General features: G+C 41.6%; 1 protein-coding gene across 2 annotated transcripts in view; it reads left to right on the plus strand.

Moving 5' to 3' along the window:
- slc6a5 (solute carrier family 6 member 5) overlaps positions 1–12,501 on the plus strand; it is a 33,127-nt gene extending 20,626 nt beyond the window's left edge. For both annotated transcript variants that reach the window (XM_061764737.1, XM_061764728.1), the window contains exons 11-15: positions 78–209; positions 345–444; positions 3,476–3,576; positions 7,834–8,001; positions 9,461–12,501. In XM_061764737.1, the coding sequence (XP_061620721.1) occupies positions 78–209; positions 345–444; positions 3,476–3,576; positions 7,834–8,001; positions 9,461–9,613 (654 nt within the window). In that variant the 3' untranslated portion in view covers positions 9,614–12,501. The remainder of the gene's footprint in view (positions 1–77; positions 210–344; positions 445–3,475; positions 3,577–7,833; positions 8,002–9,460) is intronic.
- Positions 12,502–14,489: the final 1,988 nt, after the last annotated feature.

Genomic DNA, 14,489 nt, shown 5'->3' on the forward strand with positions numbered 1-14,489 from the left:
TGTGCTATCTTGCAATGTATTGTTCTCAAGCAGTGTGTCCATCTTCCCCCTGCTCTTTCTTTTTCTGCCTTTATTAGTTTGCAACCATTGAGACCATTGTGACCTCTGTGTCGGACGAGTTCCCCAAATACTTGAGGAAGCACAAACCTCTCTTCACACTGGTCTGCTGCCTCACCTTTTTCCTCCTGGGATTTCCCATGATCACAGAGGTATGATGCAATTCAAATCCTGCAAAATAATTTTTGCTCAAGTGCTTTCTTGATTAGGTTTTACGTGACCCATTTAATATGAATGAGTCAGTATCAAATGTTAAAGTTGCAATGATGTCTGTGTGTGTTTGATAGAATGGCATGTACATGCTACAGTTGGTGGACACTTACGCAGCCTCCTACTCCTTGGTCATCATTGCCATTTTTGAGCTAGTGGGGATTTCTTATCTGTATGGTGAGTACAGCAACTCTTGGTCTTTTGCCTCTTCCACTGAGCTCCCCCCTTTTTTTTCCTCAAATTTACTGGCATCATGAAAAGTCACCCAATTTAGAAGGGTATGGTTGGGTTCAATGAAACTGAGTAAAGCTTGACAGTTTGTACCTTCCGGGGTGATAACATCAGCGTTAACAATGCATTTTTATGCATAATTCCAGTAAGATGTTTTTTGCCCAGACATTCATTCAATCATTCATTTTCCCTCCTGCTTATCCTCACTAGGGTCGCCGGGGTGCTGGCTCTGACTCTGGGCGAGAGGAGGGTTACACCCCGAACTGGTCGCCAACCAATTGAAGGCAAAAAAAGTTTCGATTCATGCATTGTCAAAACCCCCAATATCTACTTTTCTAACAATTACTGGGACATCTGGCCATTTTGCCTTAAAATATTGAATTCCATCCATCCATCCATGTTCTGTACCAATTATCCTCACTAGGGCCGTGGCCGTGCTGGCGACGATCTCAGCCAACTCTGGGCGATAGCCAGGGTACAACCTGAACTGGTCGCCAGCCAATTGCAGGGCAAACAACCATTCGCACTCACATTCACACCTACGGACAATTCATCAGTCTTCAATTAATGCACGTTTTTGGGATGTTGGAGGAAACCGGAGTACCCGGAGAAAACCCACGCAGGCACGCGGAGAACATGCAAACACAGGCGAGGCCAGATTTGAACCCGGGTCCTCAGAACTGTGAGGCAGATGTGCTAAACAGTCGGTTACTGTGCCGCCCAATATTGAATTTATGCAATAAAATAGGCGGCACGGTTGATGACTGGTTAGAGCGTCTGCCTCACAGTTCTGAGGACCGGAGTTCAAATCCCGGCCCCGCCTCTGTGGAGTTTGCATGTTCTCCCCGTGCCTGCGTGGGTTTTCTCCGGGCACTCCGGTTTCCTCCAACATCCCAAAAACATGCAGGGTAGGTTGATTGACAAGTTTAAATTGCCCGTAGGTGTGAATGTGAGTGCGAATGGTCGTTTGTTTATATGTGCGATTGGCTGGCAACCAGTTCAGAGTGTACCCCGCCTCCTTGCGATTGGCTGGCAACCAGTTTAGGGTGTACCCCGCCTCCTGCCCGATGGTAGCTGGGATAGGCTCCAGCACACCCTCGACCCTAGTGAGGAGAAGCGGCTCAGAAAATGGATGGATGGATGGATGCAATAAAATAAATCAGCAAAAGTGATCTGAAACTAATCCACCTCCATCACAGGCTCACATATTCAAGCTTTTAGTTTCTTTCTTGGCAGTAAGCTAAAATTGTCATTTGGTGGGATAAACGTGAAATGTCTATCTGGTGGGATACACACACATCGTTTAGCATCGTAATCGATTTTAAAACCCCAAATATCCATCCATCCATCCATCCATCAATTTTCTTTCCCACTTATCCTCACTGGGGTCGTGGGCGTGCTGGAGCCTGTCCCAGCTATCTTCAGGCGAGAGGCGAGGTACACCCTGAACTGGTCGCCAGCCAATCGCAGGGCACATATAAACAAACAACCACTCACATTCACACCTACGGGCAATTTAAAGTCTTCAATCAACCTACCACGCATGTTTTTGGGATGTGGGAGGAAACCAGAGAAAACCACACAGACACGGGGAGAACATGCAAACCCGGGGCCGGGATTTGAATCCCGGTCTTCAGAACTGTGAGGCAGATGTGCTAACCAGTTTTTGCACCGTGCCACCCACCCCAAACATGCCGAAGAAAAAAAATGGTGTTCTTATCTTGTGGAGTGTCCTCGAGATGACCAACAACAGTACACCAGACACATAACCATATAGCTACGGGTAATCGTAAATCTTCCTGCCCCAAACCAGCTATCTGTCAAAGTACCAAGACTTAACTGGGAGGCAGCATGGTGCTACAAGGCACCCTGCCAGAAAATACAAATAAATAGAAGAGAAAATAGAAGCTAGGCTAACCTTTAACTTATCTGGTGGTAACTACACTGTTGTTGCAAAGCTGGTCTCATTGTCATTTTTTATTGTGGTGTATGATTTTTTATTGTGGTGTATGATCCAGGACACACGTTACTCAACAAAACAACTCCCTTTTTCTGGTGCCCAGCAACAGGTCACTTCCTAATGGGCTATCATTCCGTTTCACGTCAGTCATGCAGTGGGTGGCTCGGTCCAACTCAGTGTTGACCACACACACAAGAATTTGTGATGGTAAATATTGAACAGGTTTCCTGTTGCACCAAAGCAAGGCTGACATTGACAAATGGAGCCACAGTCTGCTGTGTTGTCATGCAGTTCTCACGGGAGATCCCATTTTCTTGGGGAGCTCATCGATTCCCACTAATTTATTTCTGCGTCTTAGTTTTTCTGTCCATTTCCCGTCTTTCTTAATTCCAGTCGAAAGTGCTGTTTATAGCTATTTTGTTTTCCATTGCCCATTTTTTGTTATCACACATTGTCATGTCGACAATCACTCTCAACAGCGCCCAGACCATAATACAATTTGGAGACATTTGACAATTGGGCCTTTGATCGGAGGAGAGGATGAGGCCAGATTGTCGGTATGTGTCCAGTTCGCATTTGGGGAGTCTTAACTAAGGTTCTACCTTAATAAAGTAAAAAATAAAATCTTAAAATCAGTACTTGGCTTTAGAGACTTGAAATCACGACCAGATCCTTGTGGAGGGTGTTATTCTCATCTCAGCCATTAGATGTCTCTGTTGTAAAGCCAAGCTTGCACACATTCACTACAGCTCAGATGAAAACTGTTCACATCCAGTTTGCCTGGCCATCAGATAGCATGTCACATTGACTGCCTGTTTGTGCCACTCAGCGTCATTTTTCAGAGGAATGAGGAATGAAGCCACCTGCTCCATCCTCCTTCTTTGGGAAGTCAGAGATTGATGATGCTCCCTGGCTTGAAATTTGTCCGTCTCGTGTAAGAGACCTTTTAAACCCTGGTTTTGTGACTTTATGCAATTTCTACTCTTCTTTCATTTGTTCATTTCCCCCCCTATGCAGGGCTGCAAAAGTTTTGCGAGGATATCGAAATGATGATTGGTTTTCAGCCCAATAGCTTCTGGAGACTCTGCTGGGCCTTTGTAACACCAACCATTCTGACGGTCTGTTTCACACGCACACACACGCCTCAAAAGTGTCCATTTTATTGCTTTCAATGTTCCATTTTCCCTGTAATGCTAAAATGCAAAGTGGATTTTACAACTCCTATCGTGTCACTAAGTCTAAAATAGTTTTTTTGATAGCATGTTTAAATAAGTGTGACATCATTGTGGTGCTTTTTACTTTGTTTAGAATGTTTAGAATTCAGAATCAGTTTTTTTTTCAAACTTGTATTTGGCCTTTTGTCCAAATGCCAATTTGAACTTTAATATACTGGAAGCCAGAAAACTTAAAATTGTATCCATCCATTTATCCAGCCACCCATCCATTTTGTTCTTCCTTAGGTTAAGGTCCCAGCTACGCTAGAGAATGGCCGATAGTATTTTTCTGTTTAATTACTGTATGTATATAAATTGTGTATGGTATTTGAGTACTAGCTCCAATGCAGCCCTATGGCACCACGAGACAGTGCAAATTGTAAACCGGTCCCAAGCCCTGATAAATGCAGAGGGTTGCGTCAGGAAGGGCATCTGGCTTAAAACTTTGCCAAAAAATATGAGCATTCATCCAAAGAATTCCATACTGGATTGGTTGTGGCCCGGGTCAACAACGTCAGCCACCAGCGCAGTTAACCTACAGAGCGCCGATGGAAATTCAGCTACTGTGGGTCAAAGATCAAGGAGAGGTGGAAAGAGAAGAGGGAAGCACAGAGCCGAGAACTGAATATGGGGAATTTGAATGTTGGGACTATGACAGGAAAAGTTCAGGAGTTGGTTGACATGATAATTAGGAGAAATGTTGATTTATCATGTGTCCAGGAGAGCAGGTGGAAAGGCAGTAAGGTTCTAGAAGTTTTGGGATAGGGTTCAAATTATTTTACCATGGGGTAGATGGGAAGAGAAATGGAGTAGGGGTTATTTTAAAGGAAGAGTTAACGAAGACTGTCTTGGAGGTGTAAAGGGTATCAGATGGAGTGATGAGACTGAAACTTGAAATTGAGGGTGTTATGTATAATGTGATTAGCGGCTATGCCCCACAGGTAGAATGTGACCTAGAGGTGAAAGAGAAATTCTGGACGGAGCTCGACGAAGTAGCTCTGAGCATCCCAGACAAAGTGTCGTGTAATGGACATGTTGGTGGAGGAGGATAAAGAAGTGATGGGTAAATTTGGCATCCAGGAAAGGAACTTGGAGGGACAGATGGTGGTAGACTTTTGCAAAAAGGATGGAAATGGCTGTATTGAACACTTTGTTTCAGAAGAGGCAGGACCATAGGGTGACCTACAAGATCGGAGGTAGAAGCACGCAGTTGGATTATATCTTGTGCAGACGATTAAATCTGAAGGAGGTTACTGACTGTAAGGTAATGGTGTGTAAGATGACTGGTGGTGGGGATGAATATTAAGAAGACAAGGCAGAGCAGAGAACCATGTGGTGGAAGCTGAGAAAGGAAGAGTGTTGTGCGGCTATTCGGGAAGAGGGGAGACAGGCTCTCAGTGGACAGGAGGAGCTTCCAGAAGATTGGACCACGACAGCCAAGGTGATCAGAGAGACAGTCAGAAGAGTACTTGGTGTATCGTCTGGTAAGAAACGGGAGAAGGAGACTTGGTGGTGGAACCTCAAGGTACAGGAAATCATACAAGGAAAGAGGTTAGCCAAGAAGAAGTGGGACACTGAAGAGGACTGCATGCCAATATTGGCCACCATACAGAACATATATTAGTAAATATGCTGAAAATCACTGTAGAACCAAAGCGGGTCTGACGACGACAAATGGAGCCACAGTTGGCTGGTTGGTCATCATGCAGTTCTCATGGGAGAACTTCGATTCATACTAATTTATTTCTGTCCTTGTTCTTACTGCTCATTTCCTTGTCTTCTTCAATTCCAGTCAAAAGTTTTGTTTATAGTTATTTTTTTCTTAATTGCCCATTCTTTAGCACACATTTTTGTCATCTATCCTTGTTTCTATATACAGGATTATTGAAAACTCTCTATTTTTAAGTACTTGTAATTTATTTCGGAACCATTTCTGAACTCCTTTAATCATGGAATATACACAATAAAATTGAGAAGAATATTACAACATATGAATAAATTCAGTATTTTAAAATAGGGAGTTGCTTTTCAATCACCCTGTATATGAACACATGGAACAGTAGAGCCTTTTGTAGTCAAGTCATTAGTTAAGGATCCTTTTATGGTGCCTGTAGTAGCCCAATTTTTTGGGCCTTTTTGTAGAACTGAGTACTTAAGTCAGCCTGCAATTTTCCCCCTTTTGAAGTGTTAACACAGCTGGACAGTACCTTTCTGTCAGGGAATTCACAATGCCTGGAAAGCAGGGGTGTGAAGTTAATGCCCGGCACTCACTTCTGTTAATTTAAAAAAATAAATTAAATAATCGAAAAAGTGGTATAAATTTACAATTATCAGTTTCTCTGATTAAGCTACTGACAGTGACAACATAACTCTCAAATTGTCAGGTTTGAGTTTTTTTTAGGTGTTTGAGGCAAGGAAGCAGAGGACCCAAATGCAGGGAAGCAGCGAGGCAAGCCGGGAGTGCCGGAATTTCCCCAAAAGATTTATTTACAAAACCAAAAAGGCAACCAAGGAGAGGCAAAAAGCTAAATTAACAGTCCAAAATCTAAACACAAAGTAACAACAAAACACAAAGAGGAGACAAACATGACAGGACTAAGGAGACGTGACGACTGATAACTATTGACTTACGACATTCGACAAAGCAGCAACACAGACTGAACGAAAGCAGGCAGCTAAATACAAACAAATTGACGAGACAACGAGGAACACCTGGACAAGACACGAGTGGCTGGAGGGAGGTGATTGGTCGACACAAGGTAGACGGTTGACGAGAACTAAAAGAACACAAGAAAGGAACTACATGGGACACAGGAAAACATGAAATAAAGTAAATTAATCTAAAAACACAGACCATGACAGATTATAAATACAAACCTCATTTAGAGCCATTTATTTACAGAATAATAGTCAAAACAAAAAAGATCCAAAGACACCAAAAATTCCAAAAGTTAAACAAAACATTACTTATGTTTTTTTTGGTGGAATAACCAGGATTTGCTATCACAGGTTTATGAGCCATGGCATGCTCTCCACCAGTCTGTCACAATGCTGCTGGGTGACTTTATGCCACTGCGAATGGATGGCAACCAGTTCAGGGTGTACCCCGCCTCTCTCCCGAAGATAGCTGGGATAGGCTACAGCACGCCCGCGACCCTAGTGAGGATAAGCGGTACGGTAAATGATTGGACATCTGAAAACACTGGAACCTTCATTACCTGCAAAATAAATGGTAATTTCATTTTATCCATCCATCCATTACCTGAGCCGCTTATCCTCACAACGGTCACGGGAGCGCTGGAGCCTATCCCAGCTATCATCGTGCAGGAGGCGGGGTACACCCTGAACTGGTTGCCAGCCAATTGCAGACTTTTCATTTTATTCAAACATAATAAATAGCAAATCAGAGAAAGAATTTTGCAGTGGTCTCCTGCTTGGATGGGTTCTGTGTAACAAAGATACAACCGACTCTCATATGATCTTTGTGTAAGTATCAATACATAGTCAGGACCATTGACGTTGTACATCCGGGGTGTCAAACTCATTTTCTTTTTTGTCTTGGACCTCATTGTAGCTATGATTTCCCTCAAAGGCCCTATCCCAGCTATCATCGGGCAGGAGGCGGGGTACATCCTGAACTGGTTGCCAGCCAATCGCAGGGCACATACAAACAAAACCATTCGCACTCACATTCACACCTATGGGCAATTTAGAGTCGTCAATTAAGCCGTTAGAACAGTGAAACCATATAAATGTTTAATCATCATCAAAACATTATTACCAGTACACAACAAATTGATAATTAGTTTTGAAATCAGAAGACAAGGATAATAGTATTGTTTAAGTTAGTGTAGAAGAAGGGTTTGGTAACATAAAAATGCAATATCTCAACATAGTTTATTATGACAATTTGAATTTGGGTACAGATTTGAGGAAACATTTGATGAGCATGATTTGCTTTCACGGGCCATATAAAATAATGTGGCGGGAGTTTGACAGCTATGTTGTACGTTTTTTAAAAATGATTATAATTTTCTAAAACTCATTCCTGCCAGGCTTGAAATGGCTTTTGTGAAATCATTTTTTGTTGTTGCTGCAATGGCAAGATATTATACTGTATATAGTTAAACCTGCATTTTGTTGATTTGTTAATCCATGCAGGGCATCTTGATTCTGAGTCTTTCTCAGTGGAGTGTGATGACATATGAGAACTACACCTACCCCACCTGGTCTATGGTGCTGGCATGGCTAATGGTTATCTGTTCTGTTATCTGGATCCCCATCATGTTTGTCATCAAGATGTACCTCGCTCCTGGCACCTTAATTGAGGTAATCATTGAGATACGCACTGTTGGCAAATCAGCAATCTCATCTTCATCAGCAGCAAAAACGTGCTGCCTGCTGAGTGTTCAAATAGACTTTTTTTGTTAAAAGGTCCCTTTTAATCACTGAATATGTAATTAGATTTTTTTTCCCACAACCTGTGTTGTTCATCCAGTAGCTGTAACAGCAGCCTGAATTCGTTGTTGTTTGGTGTCACATCATAAAACCTTTATTAACTTTACATACACATAAAAAATTAACATTTATAAAATACCATTAAAAATAGCTAACAGCTTTAATTTGACCTAAACAATAAAATGCGTATTCGTAATTTGGTGACATGAAACAAACATGTACAAGAGAGGGAGGAGAGACAACTTTGCACAGCTCACTTTGCAGTTTACATTCCATAATTCTACTTGTATTATTAATGTTGCCTGAAAGGTAAAGTTTGCAGTTTAAAAAAAAACTTATTGTCATATGTAGTATGTTAAAATTGTCTGATGATCTGACAGTAGAATATCATTAAAATGATCTTTTGAAAAATCATCCCTCTCTGGCCACATTTTATGCCTCTAATTTAATTTGAAAAATAGCTTATCAGAGACTGTAGCGACAGAAGGTGTGTTGTCAATCATTTCTACATGCACATGCAGCCTCTCGCAAAAGGAGACTTATAGTTTCTTGGGTAGATTATTTAACATCCATTAGCCATTAGCAACAAAAGTTATTGAGACAAATCAAGGATAAACATATGTAACAGTGGTGTCCTGTATGCGGATGGCTGCATGGCTGGGCTTGGAAAACCTCTGCCAACATCACTGTTCTCACCGGGTCAGTTGATCACCTCTTATATATTTTTATTGTACATCCATCCATCCATTTTCTGTACCGCTTATCCTCACTAGGGTCACAGGCGTGCTGGAGCCTATCCCAGCTATCTTGGGGCGAGAGGCGTGGTACCCCCTGAACTGGTCGCCAGCCAATCGCAGGGCACATATAAACAAACAACCATTCGCACTCACATTCACACCTACGGGCAATTTTAGAGTTTTCAACTAACCTACCATGCATGTTTTGGGGATGTGGGAGGAAACCGGAGTGCCCGGAAAAAACCCACGCAGGCACGGGGAGAACATGCAAACTCCACACAGGCGGGGCCGGGATTGAACCTTTGTCCTCAGAACTGTGAGGCAGACGCTCTAACCAGTTGGTCACCGTGCCGCCCTGGCGTCCAGTTGTAAAGAATAAATTCCTGCACATAGCTTTTTTTTGGGGTGGGGGGGATGTTTGGGGTGAATACTTGCAGAGAAGAAGCAGAGAGCGGGGGAGTGGCTCAGTTTTTCTACGTAATTTGAACATACAGTATATCAGGAGAATTGGGACACGGGTTGACACAAACACAAGCGAGTATTTACTTTTGTGAGAAGGAATAATGCAGCAACCTATGTCTGTCCTTCTGCAGCGTCTGAAGCTGGTTTGCTCCCCTCAGCCAGACTGGGGTCCCTTCCTGATGAAGCACCGTGGAGAACGCTACAAGAACATGATCGACCCACTGGGAACCAGCTCCCTTGGCCTCAAATTGCCCCCTACGGACTTCCAACTCCGTGCCCTTTAGTAACAGCAGCCACAGGAGAGCTCTAACCTTGGGTGGGGGTGCGAGGCAGAGGAACCCTTTTCTTCCCCACCTTCCCTCTGCCTCTTTTCCACTATATGCTTCAGCGCCTTCTCCCTTTGCCTTCCTCCTCGTCTTAATTTGGGAATAGTCACCTTCTCCTCCTCCTTCCTCTTCTACTTCCCTACTCACGCTTGTTTCAGGGAGGAGGGGCTGCCCCGGTGGAATCCTCTCCACCACTGCTGCTTTGTGCTCAGTTGCTGTTCTCTCATTGTCTCCCACTCATGACTACTGATTTCACCACCACCTTCGGTGGGACTGATTCCTTGTGACCGATTCTCATAAATGGACAGAGCTGCAATCTGCAATACTTTAGCTCCTTCCGATCAAGTCATATGTGTATGTGGGTGTGTGTGCGCGTGCGTGCGTGCGTGCGTGCAACCATGTTTGTGCGGAAAAAAATAATAGTCTCAGCACAAGCAGACACAAGAAAATAGTCTTCAGTGACAGTGAGAATGGCTCAAAAAGCTTGGCAAGTTTGTGCCATCCATATTGCCAGTGCAAATATTAAGACTGCCCCTTAATATTTACAAGAACAGTATGTGGTTCTTTAATTTTACTTTTCATCCCAGCATTGTTTGTTTATAGTAACCACTGCTTTGCTGCTGTTGCTCTTACAAATAGTGATAGGAAGTGGAGAATAGAAAATCAGGAATTTGTGCCTCCTTGGTCCGTGTAGAGCAGTCAATGCATTGTGATCTCCACTTTCATTAGATAGACTTTGGCCTCGGATGAGACTGCAGTCTCATATATGCTTGGGTCGATATTTCTTTTTTTTCCTCAATTAAATCATCTTGTATGTATCTTATCTCTGTAAAATGTAAGTCATCCCAATCCAACTTTTAGTTGAAAATATAGAAGCCATTTAACCTTTTTACATAAGCCTGATAGTCACTGTGCATCTATTGTAGACAGTATATATTGCAGTAGGCTATTGTATGTGTTGTGACTTTAATAGCAATTTGTGAAAACACAATGTGCATTGCAGTAATAGCCTCACCCACAGAATAAGATGATATATATATATATATATATATATGTATATATATATATATATAATGTGGATATAGATGAATATATCTTTAACTTTGAGCAGAGGAGAGAGCTGGCACGACAGATTGAATGTGTGCGTGTTGTCTTTGTATATGTACAAAGTGTTGGTTTTGTGTGTATTGTCACTTGTCACGTCTCACAACACTCACAGCAGCTGTTACATGTGATAGGCCAGAAAAAGGATTCTCATTTCCTGGAGTTGTTTTTGTCTGTTGTTTGCGATATACAGGTAGCTCTGGAGACCTCTCTGCCGTTTCGAATGCTTCTCGCTTCTCTGTCCTCTTGAAAATAGGGTCTCAGGTATTCACTCCCATCAAACGACTGCTCGTTGGAAGGGGATTTGGTGGGATTCGCATACGCTATGTGAAACGCGCACGGGAGAGTTTTCTCAATATTTCTACAGACAAAAAGCAATGAAGATACTGTATCACCAATAGGCATTGTATGTCAAAATCAGTCTGGTTACCGTGCGTGTTTGGTCCACTGGCAAATGACTGCAAGTAGTTGCGTTTTCCATTTTTCTGAACAAATTATAAGCTATAAAGAGTATGTAAATGCATCATACATGTAGCTGATAGGCACACGGTGCAGCCGCTGTAAATATAAACTGAAAAAAGAACTTGGAACAAATTATATTCAGATTGTGAAACCCAAACAATGCACATTGTGAATGTATGAACACACATGAGTCTGATTGGTGAATAGCTTGCTTACTCCAGAGTGCTTTTATTGAGCGCTTGTGTATTGTGTATGCTTGTTAGGGTGATATGCAGGAATACAAGTTTCAAGATATCTAACCACAAAAGTTGATGTGATGTAGTGGATTGTATGTTCTCTGCAGACAACGCCTGATATGTATTATAATGGGTAAAAGGGACACATTAATGTGTGTCCTTGTGTTTCACATCTGCTTTTGAGGGAAAAAGGCACTAAATGCACATAGCTTCATGAAATATGACATTAATAGGCTTGCATGTGCAGTTTGTGTTGCTCAACTCAATGTCCATGTGTAGTAACTCCTCACTAATATATGTCAATGCATGATAAATGAGCTTTCTCTTTACATGAAACTGAAATGATCAGAGGTTGAAGAAACTATTTACTTGATAATTTGAACTAATCAATGAATTACATAAATAACTTTGCCTGCAAGTCAACCTTTGGCAGTAACCAAAGAAAGAAATACAAATGTAAAGATAAAACAGAAGAAAAAGATCATGTGATTTGTGTGTAGGAGGTTTAGCTACTGCCATACATGTTCCATGCAGTATATCTTGGTGTTTGCCAATATGTTACAAAACATCTTCAGGTAACCATTGGCCTTATAGATGTCTCATAATAGTACAAATAGTATGTCTGTCTCATGGTATCAGTATTCCTATTGTCAGTTGAGTCAGTTTGGCACTTTACTGTGTGACCTATGACTGCGTAGGTTAAAATTCTAATTACTTGAGTAATGTCATACATTTCTGTTGTGTTCTCTGAGGCACAGCTGCCGATGGATATAGATATCTGCCTCCAACATGAATAACTTGATTTAGAAATAGAGGTTATATATATATATGTTTTAGAATTGGTGTAAGATATAAAAATAATATAATATAAAATATATATGTGAAATGCATTTATTTTCACTTGTCATCAATCTTTGAGGCCCTACCTCCAATTTTGTATTTGTGTATAAAAATGCAGTTGGATAATAACTTTACCAATAATACATCGCTATTATACCATGTAATGTATACCCTATGATGAATAAACGTTATTGTTTCCTTTCATTTCTATTTCCTTGTTCAGAACGATATACAGTAAATATTAATATGGGATGAGCCTACCCTCAAACTGTCATCCAACAGCACATCTGAAGGCTTCACAAAAAAGCATTTTAGAAAATTGTGATCAAAGACAAAGATGAAAGGTGTGAACAAACCAGCAGGACGGCGCTACAGTGTGTGCGACTATTGCCCAATAGCTTACATTTTTATGCTAAAACGTCTGTGCTGCCCAGCCCACCAGGACAGAATCTGAACGAGTTTTTTGGTGTAAAAGTCAAAACGATTCCAAAAAGCCTATAACTCCCTGGAGCTGTGTGCTAGTGACATATTGAAAATGTTTTGTTTCGTTACATTGAAAGAATTTTAGCATTTCACCATTTAAGAATGGGGTCCTGTCAAAACAGGTGAATCGCCAAGCAGTGGTGATTGGGAGTGTACATTCACTTACATTTAAAGAGTAATTTGGCCTGACTGCCAATAAACTGAAACCTTCTTTCCCACCACATAAACTGGAAAAGATATGAAGATATGTCACCTAATTTTTGTTAAAAGTGGGTTTAACGTGTGTGTATTTCAACTAAACCTGATCACTTAATATCTGTAGTAAAATAGATTACCATTGTTACATTGCATTTCATGTTAGGTTAATTGCAGACTCAAACTTTTCCTTGTTTGTGAATATGAGTGAATGGTTGTTTGTCTATATGTGACCTTTGGTTAGGCTTGCAACTAGTCCAGGGTGTACTCCGCCTCTCGCCTGAATTCAGTTGTGTAAGTGGTATACTAAATGGTTGCATGGATGTTACATTTCACTCCCTTTTAAACTAGATTCAACCAATGCAAGCAAAGTTGGAGCAATATATTCATGCAAAATAAAATCCCTATGCATCTGTCTCAACAGAGACAGCATTATTGTCTGTTGGAATTTCTCTTCATTAAATGGAACAGCCTTTAGTTTGGACAGAAGAAGTAGGCATGACTGCTTTTTCCAATAACGTGAGGACAATGCCACATAATGGGCTAAGCCTAAGCAAAGTCAGTAATGTAATCGTTAAATAAAAGAGGCCCAAGACTGGCCCGAGTCGGACAGAGCCCAGGTTCTACCGGGACAGCTTGCTCAGGTAGCTCTTGCAGATGCCCGACCGGTGGTACAGGTCGCACATCGGTAAAAGGAGGCAGTTGGCATGGCAACGTGATCCTTCAGCCAGAAAGTGGAAAGTGGCCGGTCCTAGTTGGCTGCTGTTCGGCATTGGAGCTCAGTTTGTGTGTAATGCCCAGCACTGCAAACCTCCAGTACTACATAAAAGGTTTTCAATTGGGATACTGGTTCCTGGATGTTCTGATAAAAGCACTGACGCATGGTTGTTGTGGCCTTCTGGTATGTTCAAAATAAATTGCCAGCGACACCCTTGGCTCCAAGGAAGTCAAGACATCCAACGTAAGTGTTGAATAAAACAAATGTCCGCCTTTCTGAAAACAATGGTATTCAGTTTGATTGGAACTGTCAGATAGGTAGAAATGTATTTTTGTGGTTTGCAGTTTATGTATCATCTACATTGGATCATAATGATGTGTTTCTAATAGTTTTCCGCATCTCATGGGTCTGCAAGAGTATAATCCGTTTCCCACCTCCGCTGTTCACTATACAATAGATCGCCAAACACCACATAATACTAAGGCACATTGCATAGAGAGCTATGAAAAAAGGCTTGTACATTTATATTGTTGACTTTATATGGCCAAGCAGTGTGTGCCATTTGGGCATTCATATCCATGACAACCGAACCCAGTAAAACTGGTGTGTAAGATATTAAAGGGGAATAAATTTCACCAGTTGGGGTCAGCAATGATACAGGAACGAGTGTTACCAAGTCTTTGAGTTGTTAAATTAGGATGTGTGGCCCATCAATCGGAGGTAGTCTGACTTCCTTTTACCGCCCATTGGTTATTATTAGATTTAATCTCTAATATATTATTAATAGGCCTACTGG

Source organism: Phyllopteryx taeniolatus, chromosome 2 (assembly GCF_024500385.1).
Source record: "Phyllopteryx taeniolatus isolate TA_2022b chromosome 2, UOR_Ptae_1.2, whole genome shotgun sequence".
NCBI classification, from domain to species: domain Eukaryota; kingdom Metazoa; phylum Chordata; class Actinopteri; order Syngnathiformes; family Syngnathidae; genus Phyllopteryx; species Phyllopteryx taeniolatus.